The sequence below is a fragment of the Exophiala oligosperma genome, assembly GCF_000835515.1.
Source record: "Exophiala oligosperma strain CBS 72588 unplaced genomic scaffold supercont1.5, whole genome shotgun sequence".
Classification (NCBI taxonomy): domain Eukaryota; kingdom Fungi; phylum Ascomycota; class Eurotiomycetes; order Chaetothyriales; family Herpotrichiellaceae; genus Exophiala; species Exophiala oligosperma.
Window position 1 is genome coordinate 3,120,232 of NW_015622822.1, and position 24,541 is coordinate 3,144,772.

General features: G+C 49.4%; 7 protein-coding genes across 8 annotated transcripts; 4 read left to right on the forward strand and 3 right to left on the reverse strand.

The window, feature by feature from the left end:
- The first annotated feature begins 166 nt into the window (after positions 1-166).
- Positions 167-12,625, forward strand: PV06_06421 (uncharacterized protein). Its single transcript, XM_016407534.1, has 2 exons — positions 167-537; positions 597-12,625. Exons 1-2 carry the CDS (start codon positions 480-482, stop codon positions 11,975-11,977), a joined length of 11,439 nt encoding a protein of 3,812 aa, XP_016263138.1. The 5' UTR covers positions 167-479; the 3' UTR covers positions 11,978-12,625.
- A 516-nt stretch (positions 12,626-13,141) lies between these two features.
- On the reverse strand, positions 13,142-15,669 carry PV06_06422 (uncharacterized protein). Its single transcript, XM_016407535.1, has 2 exons — positions 15,445-15,669; positions 13,142-15,392 (listed from the first exon to the last, which is right to left on the reverse strand). The coding sequence occupies exons 1-2, from the start codon at positions 15,539-15,541 to the stop codon at positions 13,324-13,326; spliced, it is 2,166 nt and encodes a 721-aa protein (XP_016263139.1). The 5' UTR covers positions 15,542-15,669; the 3' UTR covers positions 13,142-13,323.
- Positions 15,670-15,823: 154 nt separating this feature from the next.
- On the forward strand, positions 15,824-17,786 carry PV06_06423 (uncharacterized protein). Its single transcript, XM_016407536.1, has 2 exons — positions 15,824-17,470; positions 17,609-17,786. Exon 1 carries the CDS (start codon positions 15,959-15,961, stop codon positions 16,892-16,894), a length of 936 nt encoding a protein of 311 aa, XP_016263140.1. The 5' UTR covers positions 15,824-15,958; the 3' UTR covers positions 16,895-17,470; positions 17,609-17,786.
- A 25-nt stretch (positions 17,787-17,811) lies between these two features.
- PV06_06424 (uncharacterized protein) lies at positions 17,812-20,140 on the forward strand. The gene has a single exon (XM_016407537.1). The coding sequence runs from the start codon at positions 18,379-18,381 to the stop codon at positions 19,858-19,860; it is 1,482 nt and encodes a 493-aa protein (XP_016263141.1). The 5' UTR covers positions 17,812-18,378; the 3' UTR covers positions 19,861-20,140.
- Positions 19,790-20,948, reverse strand: PV06_06425 (uncharacterized protein). The gene is made up of 3 exons (XM_016407538.1): positions 20,627-20,948; positions 20,364-20,562; positions 19,790-20,290 (listed from the first exon to the last, which is right to left on the reverse strand). Exons 1-3 carry the CDS (start codon positions 20,667-20,669, stop codon positions 20,248-20,250), a joined length of 285 nt encoding a protein of 94 aa, XP_016263142.1. The 5' UTR covers positions 20,670-20,948; the 3' UTR covers positions 19,790-20,247.
- Positions 20,949-20,963: 15 nt separating this feature from the next.
- Positions 20,964-22,673, forward strand: PV06_06426. 2 transcript variants are annotated; one of them, XM_016407539.1, is made up of 4 exons: positions 20,964-21,371; positions 21,429-21,454; positions 21,516-22,013; positions 22,069-22,673. In XM_016407539.1, the coding sequence occupies exons 1-4, from the start codon at positions 21,322-21,324 to the stop codon at positions 22,122-22,124; spliced, it is 630 nt and encodes a 209-aa protein (XP_016263143.1). In that variant the 5' UTR covers positions 20,964-21,321; the 3' UTR covers positions 22,125-22,673. The 2 variants fall into 2 exon arrangements, with proteins under 2 accessions (XP_016263143.1, XP_016263144.1); XM_016407540.1 differs by having other exon boundaries at positions 20,964-21,454.
- On the reverse strand, positions 22,211-24,503 carry PV06_06427 (uncharacterized protein). Its single transcript, XM_016407541.1, has one exon. It carries the CDS (start codon positions 23,810-23,812, stop codon positions 22,652-22,654), a length of 1,161 nt encoding a protein of 386 aa, XP_016263145.1. The 5' UTR covers positions 23,813-24,503; the 3' UTR covers positions 22,211-22,651.
- Between the last annotated feature and the right edge of the window lie 38 nt (positions 24,504-24,541).

The following is a 24,541-nucleotide window of genomic DNA, read 5'->3' on the forward strand; positions in this document are numbered from 1 at the left end:
TTGGTCAATTGGAACAAGTAAATGTCAGACAACTCTGCTTTCTGGGAGACCTGAATGGCTGAAAGTAAGTGACTGATGTTCACGCTATTCCCTTTCAAGATATAGCGTCATTTGGATTTGGCTCGCGACTCTCCCGCATTCGCGATTGCGATTCTTCCTCTCGGTCTCCAATTGTGCAAAAGAACCAGACAATATCAAAGGCTCCCTTCAAGCCACGAGGCACTTCGCCCATTTCTACCCTTTCTTTCTTCCTAAAGTGCATAGAAGTTGGCCGAGGGCAGTTTCTACATAATCTTATTCTTGCACTTCGACGTTCTCTACCCAATTGATACGCCGACCATTTTCTTCCTCTTCCAAATGCCAATGGGTCTTTTGAGTCTCGAGCCCTTATGAAGACGCCTCAGGATCCTGGCGCAGTCCATACTCGATCTCTCTCCTACCTGGTGTAGTCAGAGTGGCCATCGGGATCATCTTGCAACATGGACGCCTCCCAGAAAATTGAATTTTATGCTACGAGGCTTTCAGATCCAAAGACAGGCAAGTTGTCTTCTTGGGCGGCTTCACGTACGACTATACTAACTCGCATGCTTTGACAGACACGAAAGTAAAGGCCAATGTAGCCACTGATCTACGCGATTCCATCGAGACTTTGTGCTCTCCTCCAGCGGTTTTCACGAAGTTCCTGTCCAAACTTTGGCCTGTGTTCAAGAAGATACTCGAAGGCAAGCCAGACTTCAACCCTACCTCCTTTGAACACATCCTACGGAACCAGATCCTTGAGATCCTCCATAGACTCCAGCATGGCCCGCCTGAAGTTGAACCTTATGCGCTGGACATGGTTGATACATTGATGGAACTGGTGCGGGTTGAGAATGAGGACAACGCAGTTCTGTGTTTGAAGACAATCATGGATCTAGAGCGTCACCAGCAGCAAGCGACAGTCTCTAAAGTTCAACCATTTCTGGATCTGATTCAAGAGATGTTTGAGATGATGGATCAGGTTGTTCGTGACACCTTCGACTCACCGCCGCCTCATTCCCAGGGTTCCTCCTCTACGCCCAATCCCCCCGGCCAGAACCTACAGTCCCCAAGACCTGGGTCTCCAGCGACCACTGTGTCAGATCCAGGCACTGAAAAAAGAGAACATCATCCATTGGCGAAGGGCATGCATTCTTTCAAAGTCCTCTCGGAGTGTCCCATTATCGTGGTTTCGATATTCCAAGCCCACCGAAATTCAGTTCCAGCCAATGTCAAAAAATTCGTCCCATCTATAAAGGGAATTCTTCTACTACAGGCGAAACCACAGGAAAGAGCACATGCTGAAGCTGCGGCAAACAAGACCATATTCACAGGAGTTTGCAAGGAGATCAAGAATAGAGCTGCGTATGGGGACTTCATCACGGCGCAGGTCAAAACTATGAGTTTCCTGGCATACCTCTTGAGAGTCTACGCGAATCAATTGACGGATTTCCTACCCTCCCTCCCCGCCATCGTGGTTCGCCTGCTTAAGGATTGCCCGCGTGAGAAGTCCGGAGCCCGGAAGGAATTACTTGTTGCGATACGTCACATCATCAACTTCAACTATCGCAAGGTCTTCTTGAACAAGATAGACGAGCTGCTGGATGAACGTATTCTGATTGGCACCGGTCTAACAGTGTACGAAACTATGCGACCTTTAGCATACAGTATGCTTGCCGACCTTATTCACCATGTCCGGGATTCGCTCGATCGCAATCAGATCCGCAAAACGATTGAGGTCTACACGAAGAACCTTCATGACAACTTCCCTGGCACGAGCTTTCAGACTATGAGCGCCAAGTTGCTTCTCAACATGGCTGAGAGCATCACTAAATTGGACAACAAGGAAGATGCGCGCTATTTCCTCATAATGATCCTTGATGCCATAGGCGACAAGTTTGCGGCGATGAACTATCAGTATAACAATGCTGTCAAGTTGAGCAAGCAATACATCGAGAAATCAAAGGACATACAGCCAGAAATGTATATGGATGACAAAAACGAAGTGCCAGACTGGGACGAGGTAGACATTTTCTACGCTGCGCCCATCAAAACATCCAACCCACGTGATCGTGGCGCTGAACCCGTTGTCGACAACAAGTTCTTGTTCAAGAACCTTGTTAATGGGCTCAAGAACATGTTCTACCAATTGAAGACTTGTAATCCTCCTGGGCTCAATGTCGACGCAGCGAGCATTCCCATGAACTGGGCCGAAGTTTCTTTTGGCTACAATGCTGAGGAGACACGCGTGATCACGAAGCTTTTTCACGAGGGTGCTCGAGTCTTTCGTTACTACAGTGCCGAAGCCCCAACGCCTGATCTACAGTACTCTTCCCCTGTCGACTTCATGGCGAGTCATTCCATGGCTCAAATGACTCGTGAGGAAAAGGAATTGTTGGAGAGCTTCGGTACTGTGTTTCATTGTATTGACCCTGCGACATTCCACGAGGTGTTCCAAGCTGAAATCCCGTATTTACACGATCTGATGTTCGAACATACTGCATTACTTCACCTACCCCAATTTTTCCTGGCCAGCGAAGCAACTTCTCCCGCATTTGCCGGGATGGTTTTGCAGTACCTCATGGACAAACTTCCCGAGGTCGGATCTTCCGATATAGTCCGCTCGTCGATACTGTTGCGAATGTTCAAGTTATCCTTCATGGCAGTCACGCTCTTTTCGACGCATAATGAGCAAGTCCTCTTGCCTCATATCACTAAGATCATCACACAATGTGTACAGCTGAGCGTGACAGCTGAAAAGCCGATTCATTACTTTATCCTGTTGCGTTCCCTCTTCAGGAGCATTGGTGGTGGTCGATTTGAACTTCTGTACAAGGAGATTCTTCCCTTGCTAGAAATGCTGTTGGAAACATTCAATCACCTGCTGCAGGGTGCAAGAGATCCTCATGATAGGGATTTATACGTCGAGCTTACGCTTACTGTGCCCGCGAGACTCAGTCACCTGTTACCGCATCTCAATCACCTAATGAGACCTCTTGTGGTTGCACTTCGGGCGGGTCCCGATCTTGTTGGCCAAGGTTTACGCACACTGGAGCTCTGTGTTGATAATCTCACCGCAGATTACCTTGATCCCATCATGGCGCCAATCATGGATGAACTGATGGCGGCTTTGTTTGAGCACCTTCAGCCACAACCCTATCAGCACTTCCATTCTCATACTACCATGAGAATACTTGGAAAACTTGGTGGCCGAAACAGGAAGTTTCTTAACCATCCTCATGAGCTTGCTTACAAACGGTATACCGACGACGACCCTAGTTTCGATATCAGACTTATTGAGACCAGCCGTGATCGCGCCTTTCCCCTCGAAACTGGGGTCGATCTCGCAATCCGAAGACTCAGCGAGACCGCCAAGAATCCCTCAAAGAAATCTCTGGATCTTTATTACAAGCAGCAATCGTTCAAGCTAATCAGCAATCAGGTCAAGCTCTTGATTGGATTTGACAACCTTCCTGATGATTTTGCAGCCTTGCTTCGTCTTGAAGCCAATGATCTTGTCTCTCGACGCTTCTCTACCTACACTCACATGCTGACTCACAATGACCTTGGCAAATCAGTCCATAAACGTCGAGAACAGGAAGAAAGCCTGAAGAAATTGCTGAAGGCTTGTTTCGCTGCTACCACCATACCCGACTTGAAATCTCAAGCTGACTCTTTCATCACTAATGTGTCTCGTCACTTCACAATCGTCGAATTAGGACAATCCTTGTGTGATGCAGGTCGAAAGATGAAAGAGTTCGATGTCAATTCAGGGGAAGGGGCGGTACATCTCAGCACTCGAACACTGGCTGATGTGATATGCCACTGTCTGGCATCGGACAACGTCACTATCCGGGAAGCTGCAGAGACGTCTCTGCTTGCAGTTGTCGACACTGCTCGAACCATATTTGGTAGTGAAGAGAGGGCTGCTAGATTGCCATTCTTCTCGCATCTAATTTCGACCTTCTGTCACAGATGTCGTGAGGTCGAATGGTTCACCAAGGCCGGTGCGACTCTCGGCATCCAGCTGGTGATCACCAAATTGGCACTAGGCAATGCCTTTTTACACAGCAAGCAGCTTGAGATTATCAGGGCTCTCTTGTTTGTCATCAAAGATACTCCACAGGAATTTCCCGCCAGTACTCGCATCATGGCCCAAGAAACGCTCGAGTTCATTCTGCGCAAAGTCTGCGTTGGACAGACCCGAGAAATGTTGGTCAATGAGAAGAGCACGATCCATGCACTTTCTGTGACGTTCAGTGTTGAACTTTCGCACATGAATAAGCATGCCCGAGAAACCGCACAACGCGCTTTCTCGACCATGGCCGAAGTGGTAGGCGTGGACGTCCACGAGTTGATCGCTCCGGTCAAAGAAAGACTTCTGCAACCCATATTCAACAAGCCGCTTAGAGCGCTGCCGTTCTTGTCACAAACTGGGTTCATCGATGCGATAACCTACTGCCTCGGGCTCGGACACGATTTTGTCCCCTTGAACGATCAGTTGAACCGTCTGATGATGGAGTCTTTGGCCCTTGCGGATGCTGATGCCGAAATCCTACATCCTAAACCTGATGAGTACAACAATGCCCAGCTTATTGTCAATCTCCGGGTTTCGTGTCTCAAACTCCTGTCATTGGCCATGAGTTTGCCGGACTTTGCTACCGGGCCACAGAACACGAGTCGAGCTAGAATCATCACTGTGTTCTTCAAACTGCTCTACTCGAAATCCCCCGAAATCATCGATGCTGCCAACGCGGGACTGGAGAAGGTCCTAGTTCAGACCGCCAAATTGCCAAAAGATCTTTTGCAGAATGGTTTGAGACCGATTCTGATGAATTTGCAAGATTCAAAGCGACTTACTGTTGCCGGCCTCGAAGGTCTCGCTCGCTTGTTAACCTTGTTGACGAACTACTTCAAAGTCGAAATAGGTGCACGACTCCTCGAACACATGAAAGTCATCGCCGAAGAGCAGCTCCTCCAAAAGGTCTCATTTGGTCTAATTGAGCAGAATCCACAGATGAAGATTGTGACTGCGATTTTCAACATCTTTCATCTTCTCCCTTCGGCTGCTACGAGCTTTATGGCAGATCTCGTGGACAGCGTTTTAGATTTAGAGTCAAAGCTGCGCCGCACAGTGGCCAGTCCGTTTCGCCAGCCTCTTATTCTTTACCTGGACAAGTATCCCCAAGAGACATGGGCCTTCTTTCAATCACGCTTACAGGAAGAGAAATATGGAAGATTTTTCGGGCAGATACTTGCCTCCGACTTGAGTGCGAATCTACGCAAATTCGTCATGAACGAATCCGAAGCCTTGGTCAAGGCCGCCTTCGAGGCAGAAGAAGGCCAGGACGGAGATACCGCAGCAATCAATGGTATCTATGTCATCCATTCAATCTGCTCTTCTGATGCTGCTAAAGACTGGTTGAGCGAACAGCCACAGCTTCGCGCAAAGGTGCTATCCGCAGGCCAAGAGCTAGAGGGTCGACTACGTGCGGACACTTTGCAACCTCAACAGCGACTGCGAGTTGAACAAACAGGTGACCGGGTAATGGACATTCTGACTTCTTATCTTTCATCCGCGCCGGAAGATCTCGACTTCATGATGGAGTTCTTCTCTGCGTCAGCACAAGGAGAAATCAAGACCCCACTCAAATTATCGCAATATCTATTCAACTCCATCATCACTGATGACTCGACCCAGCGACGGTTTAACATCATTGAAAGATGCCTCGAAATTTACGCACAGAAAGCAGGATCGCAGAAAGTCAAAACATTCCTCCTGCACAACGTGGTCAACCCAATAATGGCACGAGACATTCAGAATACTCGGCGTGAGAACAATCAAGCCGGCAGCATCAGCGACACGAAACTGTTCAACTTGTTCCTGGAGCGTTTGTGGAAGCCTGCAGCTTCCGAAGTAGGCGACGATTCATCACAGCCGGGCATTGATCACTCTCGGATGGAAGCACTACAACTTTCTTCTTTCGTTCTGAAGTATCACAAAGACGAAGTATCTGAAGATCGTAAGGATATCATCAAATACTCGTGGGGTCACATTAAACTGGAAGACGTCATCAACAAATATGCTGCATACGTGCTCATTTGCTATTTTATTCGATCCTACGACACGCCTCAAAGAGTTGCTGTACAAATCTACAACCAACTGCTAAAAGCCCACCAGAACGAAGGCAAAACCTTGGTAACACAAGCACTGGAAGTTCTCGCTCCAGTCTTACCTGCCAGGATGGGAGCCAACGCGCCTGGTGACAAGAGATCTCCCCATTGGGCCCGTCTACCACGGAAGATCTTGAACGAGGAAACCGGCAACCTTCAGCAAGTTCAGAGCATCTTCAACTTTATCGTCCGCCAACCCGACCTCTTTTATGAATCACGAGAATTCTTCATCCCCACTATCGTTCAAATGTTGCACAAGATCGCTCCACCTCCTAACCCATCAAATGAGAACAAAAAGCTCGCGTTGTCCCTTATTGGCTTGATACAGCAGTGGGAGTCGAGGCGAGTTTCTGCGGGATCTCCGTTGCAGTCCACCGCTGAGCTTACACCCTCACGGAAGCGAGACTCTTCAGGCACTCCCGTTCTAGCACCTCCATCGACGAAGGAAAGGACTGAGTATCTGATTCCAATAGAGCATCGCACTCTTGTTGTGAAATACATGATTACCTTCATCACATCCTTACCCGAACGATATCCTGTTCCGGCGTCCGAACTTAAGGCTAAATCAATGCAAAAAGCTCAACAACAGCCTCTGCCGAACGAGATGTGCAAGAAAGCTGTGCAGCTGCTCCGAGATCTCCTGGCTCCGAATCTTTGGGCCGATGTCGATGTCGGCCTTTACGAAAAGCTTCTTGATCCACTCCTGAGCAGCGAAAAGGCGGACAAAGCAGATGAAAAGCAATTGACATGCATGATCAACGCGTTACAGGTCATGCGTATCTTAGTGAGCACCAAGACAGACGAATGGATCGTCGACCACATGGAAAAAGTCCAAAAACTGTTAGAAAAGCCTCTGAAAATGGATGACCCAGAGGTTCAGGATTGCTTACATTTTGTCACCGACGACGACAAAACCCCTCCCTTGGTTCGTCGAGTTCTTGAGGCCATCCCCACACAGCGAAGCGATGACGAAGACGCCATGGAGCTGGATTCAACCCCAACAGATTTCCCTACACGTTATTCGAAGGTGCTTATTGGGGAAGGTCTCTCGTCTGGCAATTACACATCGGCCATCAACAATTTATGGACCCTCTCCGTGGTGCGGCCTGCTGAGGTTGATGATCATATCCCTGGTGCTATGAAAGCACTGCAACAAAAGCTTGCCAAGGATCATATCAATGCCTACATCATACCACCAGGACCTCCGCCGCCGGGCTGGCGCATGGGTGAACCGCTCATGGATCCTTACGAATTCGCCCTTGGCGTGGACTTGATCAAGAAGACCATCGATATCCTCTCCTCCCGCATGGGGGACCTCAATGAACAGAGACGGCCTTTTTTGAGCGTGCTTGCTTCGCTTGTTGAGAAATCCTTCAACGTTGAAATGTGTGGTAAGGTCCTGGATATGGTTGAAAAATGGGTGTTCAACTCGACGGAACCGTGGCCAACATTGAAGGAAAAGACTGCGGTGCTCCACAAGATGCTTATCTTTGAGAAGTGGCAGAATCAGACCCTTCTTGAACGCTTCCTGGAACTGGTGATCAAGATTTATGAAGATCCCACAGTGACCAGAACAGAATTGACTGTTCGTTTGGAGCATGCCTTCCTAATTGGAACACGAGCAACAGATGTGGATATGCGCAACCGATTCATGAATATCTTCAACCGGGCTTTGTCAAAGACGGCCAGTTATCGGTTGAACTATGTCTTGACTCTGCAAAATTGGGACACATTAGCAGACTCATTCTGGTTGAAGCAGGCTTCACATCTCATCATGGGCTCTGTGGAAATGTCGATGCCTGCGCGACTTCATCCCGAGGATGTTCGCGTGTGCCCAATGTCAAGTCTATTCATGCCTGGCCTTGTAAATCCAGAACAAGGCAAAGACGATCTCCTGATTGAGGATAGTCTAGAAGCTCTCGTTGTGGCGCAACGTCGTTTCAACCAGGACATTCAAGAAGTTAAAGTACGTGATCTCCTTGACCCGATCACCCAGCTTCAGCACACAGATGACAGTATGGCTTATGACGTCTGGGTCAAACTCTTCCCGCTGTGCTGGTCGGCACTAAGCAGAGACGAGCGCCTCGACCTAGAGAAGGGCATGGTTACGCTTCTTACTAGGGAGCACCACCAAAGACAGCTCAATCTACGTCCCAATGTGGTGCAGGCGCTGCTGGAAGGTGCCATTCGAGCAAGGCCGCGCTTTAAGGTGCCACCGCACGTCCTCAAATTCCTGGGCCGAACGTATGATGCTTGGTATACTGCCCTCATCTCATTGGAAGAGTCGACCGTGGACCCTCTTATTGATACGCCCCAAGTTCGGGAGAGCAATCTGGATGCCTTGGTCGAGGTCTATGCGGGCCTTCAAGAAGATGACCTGTTCTATGGTACTTGGCGACGTAGGTGCAAGTTCATGGAGACCAACGCAGCCTTATCTTACGAACAACATGGAATGTGGGAAAAGGCACAACAACTTTGGGAGGCTGCGCAGGTCAAAGCAAGAACCGGTGTTGTCCCGTTCTCCCAAGGCGAGTATTACCTATGGGAAGATCATTGGATTATCTGTGGGCAAAAACTGCAGCAATGGGATATACTGGGAGAATTTGCAAAGCACGAAAATTTCGGCGACCTCCTCTTGGAATCGGCCTGGAGAAATTACGAAGCTTGGGCAGGAGACGAGAATCGCAACCAGCTGGATTCGATGATCAAGTCCGTCTCAGATGCCCCAACTCCAAGACGTACATTCTTCCAAGGCTTCATGGCGTTGCTACGGTACAATTCAAAGCAAGTCTCCCGCGCCGAGTTCCAGCATGTTTGTGATGAAGCCATTCAATTGTCCATCCGGAAATGGCACCAGCTCCCGAGACGACTTACAGGCGCCCACATACCCATACTCCAGAATTTCCAGCAACTGGTTGAACTTCACGATGCTAGTGTTATCTGCGATAGCTTGATGTCTACGAACGAACGTAATCTTGACAACAAGTCACAAGAAGTCAAACTCCTCCTGCAGGCGTGGAGAGACCGTTTACCAAATATCTGGGACGACATCAACGCATGGCAAGATCTCGTCACCTGGCGCCAGCATGTTTTTCAACTTGTGAATTCGACATATCTCCCACTTTTGCCACAAGGCGGTAACAACGTCGGCAACAATTCCTATGCGTTCCGGGGATACCACGAGACTGCCTGGATTATCAACAAGTTCGCACATGTGGCACGAAAACACCAGATGCCAGAAGTCTGTATCAACCAGTTGGGAAAGATCTACACTTTGCCCAACATCGAAATTCAGGAGGCGTTCCTCAAACTTCGGGAACAGGCAAAATGTCATTACCAGAACAAGAGCGAACTGAACAACGGTCTGGACGTTATTAATAACACTAACCTCAATTATTTTGGGGCACAACAGAAAGCCGAGTTCTACACGCTCAAAGGTATGTTTCTGGCCAAGCTCCAACATGCTGAAGAGGCGAATGAGGCCTTTGGCGTAGCATTGTATTACGATCTACGCCTGCCAAAGGCATGGGCAGAATGGGGTCAGTACTCGGATCGCAAATTCAAAGAAAATCCTAGCCTCATCGAAGCTGCGAGCAACGCTGTTAGTTGCTATCTCGAAGCTGCCGGTCTTTACAAGAGTGCGAAGTCCCGCAAGATGCTGAGTCGGGTCCTATGGTTGCTGAGTCTCGATGACGAAGAAGGGCACATTGCTAAAGCATTCGAAGACTTCAAGGGCGAGACTCCAGTCTGGTATTGGACGACATTTGTGCCTCAACTGCTTGGTAGTCTCGAGCATAAGGAGGCGCGTCTTGCGAAATCAGTCTTGGTGAAGATTGCCAAGGCATTCCCGCAAGCCCTTTTCTACAACTTGCGCGCGACCAGAGAGGAGTTCTTGACCAAGAAGAAACAATTCGAGGCTCAGAAACGACAACAGAAAGCCATACAAGACAAACTTGAGAAGTCTGAAAGTGGTTCCCGACCTGGCACTGCAAATGGTGAAGCCACAACTCGAGGATCAACCTCTCCAAAACCGAAGCAAGAACCTAAGCAGGAACCTAATGGCGAGACTCAGGCCAATGGGACCAACGTGAATGGTGTAACCGAAGCCGAGACTAAAGAAGAGCCGAAGAAACCATGGGACCATACAGACGAGATTATGGCAGGCTTGAAGACCGCTTTCCCATTGCTTGCTCTATCAATGGAAACCATGACTGACCAACTATCCAAGCACTTCAAGTGCCCACCGGACGAGGATGCGCATCGACTCATTGTGGCACTGCTTAACGACGGTTTAGCCTACATCAGCAGGGCTCCGATCACTTACGCTGAAGGTGCCAAATTGCCACCTTCCACGGAAGCAAACATTGCCCGTTTTGTGACTTCTGTCCTTCCTGCTCACATCCGCAAGTCGTTTGAAGCCGATTTCGTGCAGACCAAGCCAACAATGTACGAGTACATCCACAAGCTGCGACGGTGGAGAGACAAATTCGAACAGAAGCTCGACCATCGTCAACAATGGGCAGCGCTTGAGGCCTACAGTCATCATTTGAGCGAGTTCAAGTTTCTCAAATTCGACGATTCGGTCGAGGTGCCAGGTCAATATCAACAACACAAAGACAAGAACACCGACTTTGTCCGCATCGAGCGCTTTATGCCTACAGTTGAGCTTGTTCGAGGAAACAGCATCTGCCATCGGCGACTCACCATTCGTGGCCATGATGGTTCGCTACATCCGTTCGCTGTGCAGCACCCCACTGGTGGCAAGGTCCGACGAGAAGAACGCATTGTCCAGCTCTTCCGTATCTTTAACCAGACGCTGGCCAAGCGGAAGGAGTCTCGCCGGCGCAATTTGTACTTCCACCTGCCAATATTTGTGCCTATCGCGCCCTATATCCGGCTTGTTCAGGACGATGCTTCATATGTGACCTTGCAGTCCGTCTATGAGGACTTTGTTCGTCAAGCGCCAGGCATGTCACGAGACGACCCGATGTTGTTCCTCCTCGAAAAGTCACGCACGATTGCCGAACAACAAAAGACTCAGCCACGCACTCACGATCAAGTGGCAGTGATGAAAACCGAGATCTTCAACACCATTCAAGAGCGTTGGGTGCCGAACACTATTGCGCTGCGATACTTCCAGGACATTTACCCGAGTTTCGCGGACTTTTGGCTTTTCCGGCGACAATTCGCATATCAATTTGCCGCGACCACATTCATGACTTACATTATGCACATGTCGGCACGGTACCCCATGAAGTTCTCCATCTCTCGCTCGACAGGCGACATCTGGGCCAGCGACCTGCTCCCTAACCTGAACTCGGGACGAGCGTACTTTTACAATCCTGAAGCCGTGCCATTCAGACTTAGTCCCAACATTCAAACACTCATGGGTCCATTGGCGGTCGAAGGCATCTTCACCGCTTCACTCATGGCAATTGCGCGATGTCTGGCAGAGCAGGATCAAGGATACGAAATGGAACAGCAATTGAGCATCTTTGTCCGAGATGAAATGTACAATTGGGCTGCCGGTCGGTCGCACAACTCGAATGACGCCAAGATGGAAGGGCAGCACCTTCGAGAACTCGTGGCACAGAATGCCGAATTCATCGTGCGCCGGGCTCTTGCATTGTCCAAGACGCAAGGAAGTGTAGGCGCTGCGAATGGCGAAGGTAGTGGCGCTACAGGAGTCTTGCCTGCCTGCCAGAATGTGGTGGACCTCGTGAGTCGAGCTACCGATCCCATGAAGCTCAGTTCTATGGATGGGTTGTGGATGCCATGGCTTTGATTTTGGGCCAGTAATTGTAATTACAGGTTTGGGGCATTTCAAAGAATGCTGGGAAATTACGCCCTCGAATATGGTATGAGTGGCCCTTGTTCTCGGAAAACAAGGCACCAAGTGATGATGATGTTGCTCTTGCAGCTTTGTGAGATGAACAGGCGTTTGTTTATGGGCGGGAAGGAAAGGAAGGGGGGGTTCGAAGAGGGAAAGGCAGCGGGGATTCTCTTTTTTTTCTCTTCTTGTATTTTTTATCTAGTCCCTTTTTTTGACATTTCTCATCTTGAGGGGGAGGAAAATGATGAGCGATGATGATTTTTCTTGTCTTTTTTTTGTTCTTGGTTTTGAACCGTGTTCCTTGCCATGTGGCAAATATGACATGGCAATCAAATTGTACAGAGTTGTGAACAAGAAAGAAAACAAACACCCGGTGTTTTGTATCTGAATTGGGGTGGAATTGCACTGCTACGTACTCCTACTATATACATAGGAGTGACCAGTCACCTTTTTACCTGGAGTTTGTCACACATCACCTAGAAGAGGTGTTAGATGAAATGAAGACAAAACCCGATCAACGAGCACCTGAAATTACCTGATCGTGTGTGTGTACCCGAGGTATGTTGGTCAGAGTCTTAAGAGTAAGAACGCGTTTACTCACTCCATCCGACATTGAGAACCAGTATTACTCCGTGTCCCTAGGTCAGTACTGTGTATATATATAATCAGCCCCGAGATTTACCACCACGTCCTTTTGCAAGTACTACTCCCCGTACCAACAACAGACCACAAACCTAGGAAGACTACTGAAAGCTTGTACAAAAAGCCCGTCGCTCGTCATTCACATTCACAACCTCTGGAACCCGGCGGACAATTGAACAACTACATATGGAGGCACTCGGTGTAATGGTGATGTTTACCCTCTTGTAAGTCGCACTCTGTCAATGATGGATGGTGTATGTGCAGTATTTCTTATGCTTACAATCATCGATTCAATATCGTTCGATCATACATACTGTGGCATGGCTCCCTCACATTCAACGGCGAGGAGTCTACACCCGTAGTCTACAGAGTAAAAAACTCCCAGTTGACGGTTTTTGGACGTCTCTGGATGCTCGGAACGCTCCGTCGTCAGGAATGTTACAGCCACCGTCTTCAACAGCCCAAGGCACCATATCCTGAAGGCACCGACGGGAAGACGTTGGCAAACTGCCACTACCCCCTTTTTGAATATTCAAAAGGAACATCTTCGATTTCTTGCTGATTATCCAATTGTTGCAGCTCGAATCCAAAGTTTTTGAACCATCGGTCCTCAACAGTGACCTGTGGCGGCAAGATTTGGTCATGCGAACAGATCTTCATCGTACAGTTCCTAGAGCGGCATCGAGCATGTCATCTGCATCACCATCCATTCTTTGCTCGATCAAGCGCTCGTTGCTCAATCCCTTTGTGGATGCGGAGGGCCTGGTAGAAACAACTTCCTTGCCCTTTCGTTTTGAAGATCTCAGACTCCCTCTGGCAGCCACGACAGACCCCGCTTGTGAGGCAGAATCTTCATCGTCCATTTCAAGATCCTCTTCGAGAGCCCAGTACTCCATGGCTCGAGAAAGCAGTGTTCCTGCAACTCCACCGCCACCAGCGTCACCGCCGAGGACTCGGACGGCTTCATGTAAGGCCATAACGGCCTCTCTTGTCCGCCCGCCCATGCTGAGAAGGACCAAGCCTCTACTCGTGTGTATGCTTCCAATGAGGTTTCGCTCATCGTAACCACTGGCTGCTCCGCTCGGAGTGAGACCCATGCCTGTGCCATTCAGGCTAAGATTTGCAAAAGCGGTCATACCCCTACCAGGCTCAAAGGCTGAGGCTGGAGCCGCTCCTCCCGTCGCTGTTCTCAAACACTCGTCGAATTCAGCCAGCGACTCTTCGAATCGACCCAACCGGCGTAAAGTGTGCGCCAGATTAGCCCTGCTTGCGACCCACGCAGTCATATTACATCCTAATTCAGAAGCTAGTTCCAAGGATTTATGGAATAGTTTTGCGGCGGCAGGCAGGTTGGCCTGGTGGTATAAGATGACACCAATCTCATTCAGGACTAAAGGGTCGCCTCCTAGATTAGTCGTACCGTTGAAGATGCCATTGGAGAATTCCTCTTCTGTGCCACTTTGAATGGTGCCGCTACTCATTTCAAACGCTGCTAAGCAGTACTCCCACGCTAGCTGCATGTTGTTCAGGGCAAGATGTTGCATTCCGAGGAAAAGCTGCGGAAGGTGGCTACCCTGAAACAGTCGCGCGGCAGTAGAGTAGGCAGCTATTGCTTGATCATGTTCACCTTCTGCAGCAAAGGTGTGCGCGAAGCCAATCCAAGCTGGTGCGGAGTGAGGGTCCATTAAAGATGCTTTCGAGAAGAAACGGCGCGCTTCGGCTATTCGAAAGGTTGACAGGTAATAGGTTCCAATAGCAAGATATGTGTAGGCTTCGTGGGGGGCATGAGTTGACAGTGTGTGAGAAAGGTGGAACAATGTATTGTTCGCTCCTGTTTCGAAGAGAAGGGCAAGGTGAAGAGGGTACAGACGTGGACTGTGACCAAGAGAAGCATTCGTATTTTTCGAGTAAGCATCTAGGGAGCTTGTTGAGCTGTCTTGCGAGTTCAGAATACTTGTCGTGATTGCAAGAGCGTCGTAGAACCGACATTGGGTGTACAATGTTTCGGCTCTGGTGAGGAGGAGGTCGGGATTAGAGGCAAGGTTATAATGAGTCGAGAGGGTCTCGGTAGCGTTTGCCAGCGTGGCCGGTGAAGAGTACTTGGACAATCTCGTAGTGTAGAGGAGTTTCGTGAAATGGGCGGCTTCCTGGGCCAGAGACTGATCATCAATGCGTATTGAGTCGAAATCCAGCTCATCCAAAAAAGCCAGCTCCTCCGCAGGCGACAGCATCGAGTTCTTCATGAGTTGATCAAATGCCTCGAAGCACTGGACATCTATCCGTACGGCATCTTTGTAACACTCTCTGGCTCTGTCAAAGGCATTCCGCTTAGCGAAGCACACGCCTCGCAGATAACACATGCCTGCCTGGAACTTTAATTCTTTCTCCGATTCTCGGTCTCTTTCTCGTTCCTCGCTAAGCTCAATCCGATCTCTTTGAGCCCTGATCCCTCTGTGCGTAACGTTCCTTGAGGCATGTCCGTTGATGTGGGCCAGTTTCCTCCGAGCATTGTGAGAAGTTGTCACCAAATGGGTTGGGTTGTCTTCGCCCAGAATATCGAGAGCCTGTTCATATCGTCCTTGTTTTATGTAACAGTGTGCAGCCAAGTAGCGACAAGACAGGCTCCGATCTATGAGATCTTTCCTGGACAGCAGACCGAGGGCGCGTGTAAAGTTGTTATTGCCAAAATGAACCTGTGCCAGCCAGAATGCATCGGAATCATTGTCTTGGTACAAGTCAACATTGAGTCCGGATCAGAATGTCCAACACTCACATACTCGTCAAGGCGAGGACCTTGTCACCAATATAGATGGCCGCATCGTTCTGGCCCTTGTTCAGGGCGTCTTGTCTCCAAGTCCTCAGGTATTTGTCCATGTCGTCGAAGCCGAGAGGGTGAGGTTGGTTAAGTAAGATTGTATGCTGTATCCATGACCAGAAGCAAAGTCAAGCCAGGGTATTGAGGTCTTTGGCTACACAGTGGGCGGTATTGAATATGAATATCTCATGTTCAATGTTGACATGGGTTTGTTGTTGATTCCGGGCGCGACTGCGATTTATTTAGTGAGAGGCGAAAATGTGGGGGAAACTGCGGCGTGGATCATTTGACGTACTCGCCATTAAATAATCTAGATTGAAAAAGTACCAGGCAACATTTCTCTTTATCCAACTCCATCTTCTCTTTCTATACTCTACCTACTGCCCTTGACGCTGTCTTCTCATCGGCCTTTATTTCACTTCGCCCAATCCCTTCTCACTTATCTACTCCCCAGTCTACGCAGTCCTTCCCTCACCATGTCAGAACGAAAAGTGCTTACAAAGTACTACCCACCCGACTTTGACCCTTCAAAGATCGGTCGCACTCCAAAACACCTACGACCTACAGGTCCGAAGACTATTCCTGTTCGACTGATGGCTCCTTTCAGTATGAAGTGTACCTCTTGCGGCGAGTACATCTACAAAGGCCGCAAGTTCAACGCTCGAAAAGAAACGACTGACGAAAAATATCTCAACATCACCATCTACCGCTTCTACATTCGATGTACACGCTGCAGCTCCGAAATTACGTTCAAGACCGATCCAAAGAACATGGACTACACCTGCGAAAGAGGAGCTAAGCGAAACTTCGAATCGTGGCGAAACCCGGAGAGCACAGAGTTGAAAGAAACAGATGAAGAGCGGCTGGACAGGCTCGAGAGGGAAGAAGCCGAGGAGGCAGAGAACGCCGAAAGAAATGCCATGGAGGAGCTTGAAGAGAAAATGGAAGAGAGCAAGCGTGAAATGCAGGTCGCTGATGCCTTGGATGAAATCATGCAAAGAAACGCCCGAATCGAGAGAGGAGAGAAAGGGAGCAAAGAAGAAGATATTCTCGTTCAGGTTCGGGATCTGGCGCGAGAGCAGAGAGAAGCGCAGGAGCGAGAGGATGCTGAAGCTGCCCGCTTAGCTTTCGAAAGTACCAAAGTTGCTCAGGCCCGACTAGAGCAAGCGACCGAGGCCCAGGCACAGAATTCGAAACAGATCGACGAAGATGCTACGCCGCAGCCTCCACCTTCATTCGAAAAGGTTAAAAAAGCAAAGAAGCCTTTAGTACCTGGACTCGTACGAAAGACCCAGCCAACGGCGGCGGCAGCAGCAGCAGCAGCAGCAGCATCACCAGTTCCCACGACAACAACAGCGTCGACAAAACCTATTGGCTTGAATTTAGGTGACTATGATTCGGATGATGATTGATCCAGCTTCAATTGTTCGCAGGGATTATCCGTGTATCTTCGTTCTGATCTGAAACTATTCGGTAATACAGCAACACGACTATTGATTTCGATGCCACCTTGGCAGCCGCAGAGAAGCTTTTGGCTGTGAATGAACATTAGCTCTTCCAGAATGCTGTACTCAGCGTGGTGTAACGGAGAGGGTCTAGGTGGAAGATCATAACTAAGTCACCATTGGCCATTTTGACCGAGCTGAAGGAATGTGCTGGAACTCAGTCCCCATTCACAATCGTGCCTCCGACTTGTCTCTCCTACGGTCAACAGCGCCTTGCGGAAGATTCAAGCGAACTTGCAAAAAGGATGATTCCATCTACAACAAGGACAATTTGGTAAGCCTAATTGTCAATCGAAATCGATGCTGCCCGAGAACATCCACCGCTCGGCCGATGCGGCTATTGCAGCGCAGGATCGACTCCGTATCATCTGGCCTCTCGTCACAGTATCGGCACGTGCTGCTAAACACGTGCAGTCTGATTCTTATGTGTGTGGACGAGACTAAAAGGCATGTATGCATATGGGAGTGCAGCATGATCTTCAGGTAGGTGTGGATCAAAGCAAAGTTTGTAACACAACCTGTTGAGAGTCACCAGATCGCTTGGGTCTTCGCAGAGAGAGTTCAACATTTGTTCCCTCGTAAGACGATGCTTATTGGCTAATCCTTGACATGCCTCACCAGCACAGAACATGAAGCGCGATAGAAGAGGATCAGCACAATGGGTGAATGAGCCTGTTTAGGGACTTGTTGGAGGGAAATGTCTGAACGCGGTTTTGATTGGACAGATAAATCAGATATGCGCCGAACTAGAGCGTTTCGAATTAGTCGCTTGTAATTGCTCTAATGTCCTCTTCTCTCACTTTCTCCTTCGATTCATCCGCCATCCTCATCACTGGTGGCTGTTCTTTGCTATTTTCATCTTCAAGCGCCCAGCGACCCGCTTAAGAGCATTCTCACCCCATGGCACTATATGGATCTCCGAGTCGACCCCAGAACTCAACCATTCAGGTATCGTACGCACGCGCCACGTCCCGTGTTGCAGACCTAGCCAGGTACCGAATTCAGCATGTCCCAGGACTCTGGTTCAGGAGTCCTGCATGGGCCTGAATTCCTCCTATCTTGGCCCGTAGGTTCTGTCCTCTAAGCGCAGAGTGAGTGTATCAATGCAAGGTCGGGCCAATAGAACCGGACTCTCATCAAACGCCATGTTAGATATCTCATGTCTAGGAGATCTACGTTGCAGCTTTTGGTCTTCTAAATTGGGGCCATATCATGGCAATATCCCCTCTTGGTGCTTATTCCACGCCTGTCTTTTGTCTTGAAATCTCAAGGTTCATGGCTTCAAATCAGTGACATTTGTGCCTGCGCGAGCTGTCGTTAACTCACTCTTCACGCTTATCTGAAAGGACTTTTTCACCACACAAGATCGTACCCGTCAAACAACTTCGGACATGTCTCTTTCAAGTGAATCTCCTAGTTCCTCATCAGCAGATGATTTGCCTCCTTCCTCCTTCGATGGAAGCCACCTGCCATGGAGTGCGTTTCGACAAGAAGTACTTGTCTCCCACGGCGTCCGAATCCTCGACAGCCCACCCAAGGAGTGTCTCCCGACTTCATTCCTCAAAATTGTCGAAGCAGCACACGAGGGCACACCGCGATTCGACAACGAAAAGTCTTCATTCTGGGACCAGGTGATGACTGGTCGAGGATTTGGCCCGTCACCATTGTTTCCGCCAACTCTACTTCCACCGCTTGAGAAAGTATCACGCCTAGCTCGGTGCATGGTACCGTCTTTCAGCCGAGAGGCAATGCCCGAGAGGGTCGTTCACCAACTTGGACCCCTTTACGAACTATCCGTCCCACGTCCTGGACTCGGATGCGGCTTTTCAACACATGCTTTCACAACAAAGGAATTGGCTTCTCTGCCTCACTGGCTCCAGGCAACTGGCACTACAGTGCATTTCGATACTGGTTTTGTGTCTCCAGGAGCTACAATGTACTGTCCATTTCTTACGTTTGAACGAGCATATGGCAACAAACAACACCAGGTCGAGTCTGCAAACAATCACTGTGCTGTTGCGGGTGCGTTCAGTGCTCGCGCGCTCCAGATGCTCTATGCAATGGCGTGGAAAGGTGATATGATGCCGGAATTGCCGGTAGCCTTCTCATGTACGATCGACAACAGCTTCGCCCTGCTCAATCTCCATTGGATCGACCACGGACAAGCATACTGTATGGCGCCCGTGTGTCAGTTCGACCTCAGCAAGCAAGCTCACTTCGATAAGTTCTTGGCCTGGATCCAAGGCATTGGTGAATGGGCGCTTGGCCACGTCTTGCCTCTCGTCAAACAAGCAATTACTCGTCTCCAGACAGCCAAGAGCATTCCACCTACCCCGGGGGTGCCCATCAGGCTGAGGATAGATACAAAGATGAACAGCAACGAGCTCATCATGTCATCGTTAAAGACCGCATTTGACAACATCCCATGGCGATTTGACGACGAAGACTATACACCAAGCTGCAGCAGTACGGCTAGTTGGGGAAGCCCCATGGTGTCGGAGGAGACTTTTCAGACCCTGAGTTATCCGGCAGTTCACCCACCACGAAGCAACACTAGGGAGCCGCCAGCTCCTGCTCGTAGAGGCGGCGCAAAGACCAACCCTAGCCCTGCTACTCCGCCGCCCTCGTATCTGCAGAATCAGGACATTGTATGGCAGAAGCGCTTTGGTCACGCGATGGATGAGATTCGAGAACTCCAACAGCAAATTTCGACATTGAAAAGGGATTTTGATTCGGCCATGATCATGCTCCGTGATCAGATTACTTCCATCAAACGTAGCAGCAAGGACAGTTCACCGTCAACTCCGAAGGGTGGACCCTCCACTCGGGTGACGGATCATTCGATAAACTCGTGTCCCCTTACGCCCTCCTAAAGGCTGTGGTTGTTCTGATTTCATGATAGCAGACTGTTTGGACTGTGCGCACAGGGTCAGTGATCGAATATGCTCGAGATGAACGCTAAGGCCAAAAGCTTAGAATGGGTAAGAACATCTTTTTGGTGAGGTTTTGGTATTGTAGAATCTGGTATCACGCTGCAAGTTGTCTCCGGCCTTGTCCCTGGCCTCGTTACATTAACGCCAATAAATGCTTGACCGGTATTTGAACATCCTCTACCGTCTTGCAGTTCTTATACACTTTTTGTTTCCGCCATATGATATCGATCTCCTTTGTATATTGACAGAGCAGATCGCGATTTTAAGGAAGGCATATATAGCACTCGTAAGGATGATGATGTTGTACACGAACCCTCGGGGATAGCTCTATTTGTTCTTGGACATCTTGTATGTGAATCGTTTTCTCGTCCTGAAAGCGAGCTTGTCAGATTCAAAGGTCCTGATTGATGTCGAAAGCTGCGGCAGAACTGGGCACTACTCACGGGACAAACTCTCCCAGTTTCCTTCCCACCATCTCCTCTGTGATGTAGACTTCCTGGTAGTTCTTCCCGTTGTGAACGGCAAACCGTAATCCGACGAAGGCGGGCAATATGGAGGCCGCTCGGGCTTGGGTTTTGATGACGGGAGGAGTCTTGCCGGCGACGGCAGGTTTGAGGTTTGCGAACGGTACGACGTTCGGTCCTGTATTTGTCAAAAATCTCAGCGGCCTGGAATCAATCGATACAATGGACTCGTGTCGACAAACCTTTCCAAGCGGAGCGCTTGAACAGCGCCAGTGATGCTCGCATGGTCACCGTGCTATCATATCCTCTCAGTCAGAAGCAAAGGTCGATTTCCTAGATGGGATGAACGAATTCGCAGAGATCGCAGCGAAAGCCTCGAGCGCAGCCAATGGGCGTCGTTGATGGTTTTGGGCGGGCCGGCCTTTTGTGGCTTTTTAAGGTCTCCTAGTACTTCGGACGGAGTAGGTGAGGGTCACGATACCCGGACGAGGGTCATTCCGGTGGACTCTGACTTGTTATTATTGTGCAGAGATCATATAACTGTTGAAAATGCAGTCATTGGAGGCGAGAGGAAATAACTGTTACTCCAGTAGATACCTAGATATTACGGCAACAAGTGTCCGTCCAACTACATCGTACTCGTAGTGGTTGTGACATCGAAAGTCCACCACATCCACCCGCATCGCATCTCGACCGCAGTTGCCGTTGGGCTTTAATTTCGTGCCTGACCCTGAAATCCAAACTGCTGTTTGTCCTCAGGAGTTATTTTCCTCCCTCCTTATTCTACTTCATGCTATAATATTTTATTCTTTGTTCATGAATGTCATGACTTTACGATAAGAACATCCCTTCCCCGAAGCCGACTCCCCAACAATTTCTGTTTGATCACCTTCCGTCAGTTGCGTCGAGAAAACCCCGTCATAAACAACCATCAAAGATGGCGCAAAGCGCTGTAGGGTCGTATTCGAACCCTTTGAAGAAGTTCAAGTCTGTATATGCCTCGAGAGCATGGCCAGATGTCGATTACTGACCCTTTGTCACCAGACTCGTCTTCCTGGGCGAACAGAGTGGTATGGCTTTAACCCGATTCCTCCCAACACCGTATTTCACACGCTCACTTTGAATCTACAGTCGGCAAGACCTCTCTAATCACACGATTCATGTACGATTCCTTCGACACGACATACCAAGCAACCATCGGCATCGACTTCCTCTCCAAGACCATGTACCTTGAAGACCGCACCGTCCGACTACAACTTTGGGACACGGCCGGCCAAGAGAGATTCCGCTCCCTCATTCCATCGTATATCCGAGACTCGTCGGTCGCCGTTGTGGTCTATGATATTTCCTCCAAAAGGACGTTTGAACAGACGCGGAAATGGATCGATGATGTTCGGGGTGAACGAGGCAACGACGTGATCGTTGTGTTGGTCGGGAACAAGACGGATTTGGGTGACAGCAAACGAGAGGTTACCACGCAGCAAGGTGAAGAGGAGGCCAAAAGAGCAGGCGCCATCTTTATGGAAACGAGCGCAAAGCTCGGACACAACGTCAAGGCCCTATTTAGGAGAATTGCTCAGGCTTTGCCTGGGATGGAGGGTGAAGATCAGACTCAGCCTAACCCACAAGGTAAGGATTGCAACAAGCCAGGTTGAGCCGCAAAGTACTGATTGCTTGCTTTTAGTCATTGATGTCGCGGTCAACAGCCAGAAGCCGGCGGATGATGGTTGCGCGTGTTGACGCTCATACGCTTTTACGAGCTCCAACTTTTGGTGACGGTTTCTTGGACTAGTCCCTTCGTATCGGAATCTACAACCCCGCCCGAGTGTTGAGGTATGCTTTGGTGGCCTTTTTGGAAGCTACATTCCTACGCTGCTCAGGGGAGCTGGAATGTCGGATGTCGAAGGGCAATAGGATTGTGGACAGGAGGCACTTTCCAGGAAGCGCATATGCCTAAAATATCAAAAGGTTGGAATTATGTGTAGGAAGATGTGATTGTGCATAGCAAGGCGTTCCAGGCTACCCAAATGGAAGGAGGGATGTGTTCAACTAACCCGTGCGTGGGGTATATGTACAGAAGCAGGGGCGGGCGAGACTCTATCGAGATGGACCAGTACAAAACAAAGTCCCGACAAAGTCATTAATGATACTGCCTGTACAAAATAGCCCGCTTTTTATGCGCCTTTGTAATGTAATAGTTGGCTGGGTACGGGGTATATTAGATACCTAGCATTGATGATTCGTTTCTACGCAAACGTGAAGGTTTATCATTGCTTCAACCAATCCGCCACCTCCTTGTACAGTACGACGAGGTGCCCGCGCCTCTTCTTTTCTTCTTCGACATCCTTCAGGGGCATGTGCGTCCAGCTGTGCGTCACGTCGGGGACCATGCGCCACCTGACGCCGTTTTGCTCCCAGTGGCTTCCCCTGCCGCCCGTGCCAGCACCGGGGGTCCAGGTGATGGTGGCGTAGTCGTCGAAACCGGCGAGCTTTCGGGCCATGACCTCGGCCTCATGGCAGAGATAATCGTACTCTGCCGTGACGAAGAAGATGCGTTGTGGTAGTCGGGACCTGGTGGCGAATACGGGAGACAACAGAGGGTCGGTCAGGTCGGTGCCTGGGTTGATGTAGGCCCAGTCGAATAAAGGACCCAAGTTCTTGAGCATGTCCGGGGTTGGTTTTGTAGTCGACGTCCCGTCGGGCGCGGTGACGGCAGGTCTGTCGCGATATTCCCCCTTGTAAAGTCCGGTGAAATCGACGACTGGATAAAAAGGGACGACCGAACGGATCTTGTCCTTGACGTCTGGTAGTTGGGCGACGGCGAGTGCCAGGTTCCCTCCAGCTGAAAAGCCAGCGACAGTGACTCCTCTCGACGCGTCCACTGGCAGACCAGGGTCCTCGATGACCGACGACACGACGGCCCCCGCGTCGTGTACCGTCTCGGGGAAGTAGACGGCGGGGGATTTTTGGTAATCGACACTCACGACGACAAAGGAGTGAAGGTCGGCGAAATGACGATTGATTTCGTCGTCGATGGTGGGGTCACAAAGTGCAAAACCACCACCGTGGATGGTGATCAATAGGGGATATTTTTGAGGACTGAGATTGGAGGTGGTGGTGGTGGTGGTGTTGTTACGAGGAATAAAGATTCGATTTTCAAGATGAGGTCTAACGTCGTACCTCTTTGTATAATCCGGTAAGAACGGACGTAGTTTACGACGGTTCGCGAGTCGCATAACCTTGAAAAGTAGAGTGGTCATACTCTTCATTAGCCATATCTTGATCCAAAATCGGAATCGGGTCAAGAGAGGTCTCCTTTGGGATGTACGTCTTGTTGTTGTGGATGATGATGGTGGTGGTTGTGGTGTGCCATTGGGATCTGTGGCTGAAGCGAGGACGGTGTTTGGGATTGTGTCTGTGGTGGACATGGTGATTGATTTTTACACCTACTCCGTATGTAGCTGTTGTAACTACCTACCTATAGATATCCGTACGCAAGTGTTTCAAGTAGAACAAGTTCGGTGTCGGTAGATTAAACAAGTCGTTTGCGGAGGGTATGTCTGATGTTCACGCTATGTATGCCACTTGTATGCGGAAGTTAAGCCATTTGCCGAATTGAGAGTGAAAATGCGGAGTTGGTTGTTGTTCAAGTCGACAATGGGACACCCAGAGTCTGTGGTTGATCTCGTACTCAGGTACGAAGGCGAGTAGTAGGTAATCATGAATAGCCGAGTCCTTTTAATTCTTCCTCTGTACATACTGTACCTGCCTACCTACTTGGTATCTTCTCTTGTCTGATTGCCTGGCTGTCCTTCCCTTACCCATCTAGGCATCTATACTTATTTCAGGTACATACTTTTTGTGCTTATCTGCATCAAGTAACTCCCTCGAGGGCGTTTTGTACCCTTCTGTTCTTCTGGTTGTGGACGTGGCCGAGGACGAGGACGATCCGTATCAAAGAATAGCTAGGGGTGTTTGTACTGCTTGGGGACCTAGACAATGAACTGATGGTATCATGGAAATAAAATGTATGTCACGAGTATATCACGAATATGTCATCGACAATTACATAGAGGACAGGTCTGTACGGAGTACAGTATGGGCTTTTGTTATTAATCTCCTTCCGAATGTCCGTGATATGTGGAAACTTTTGAGCT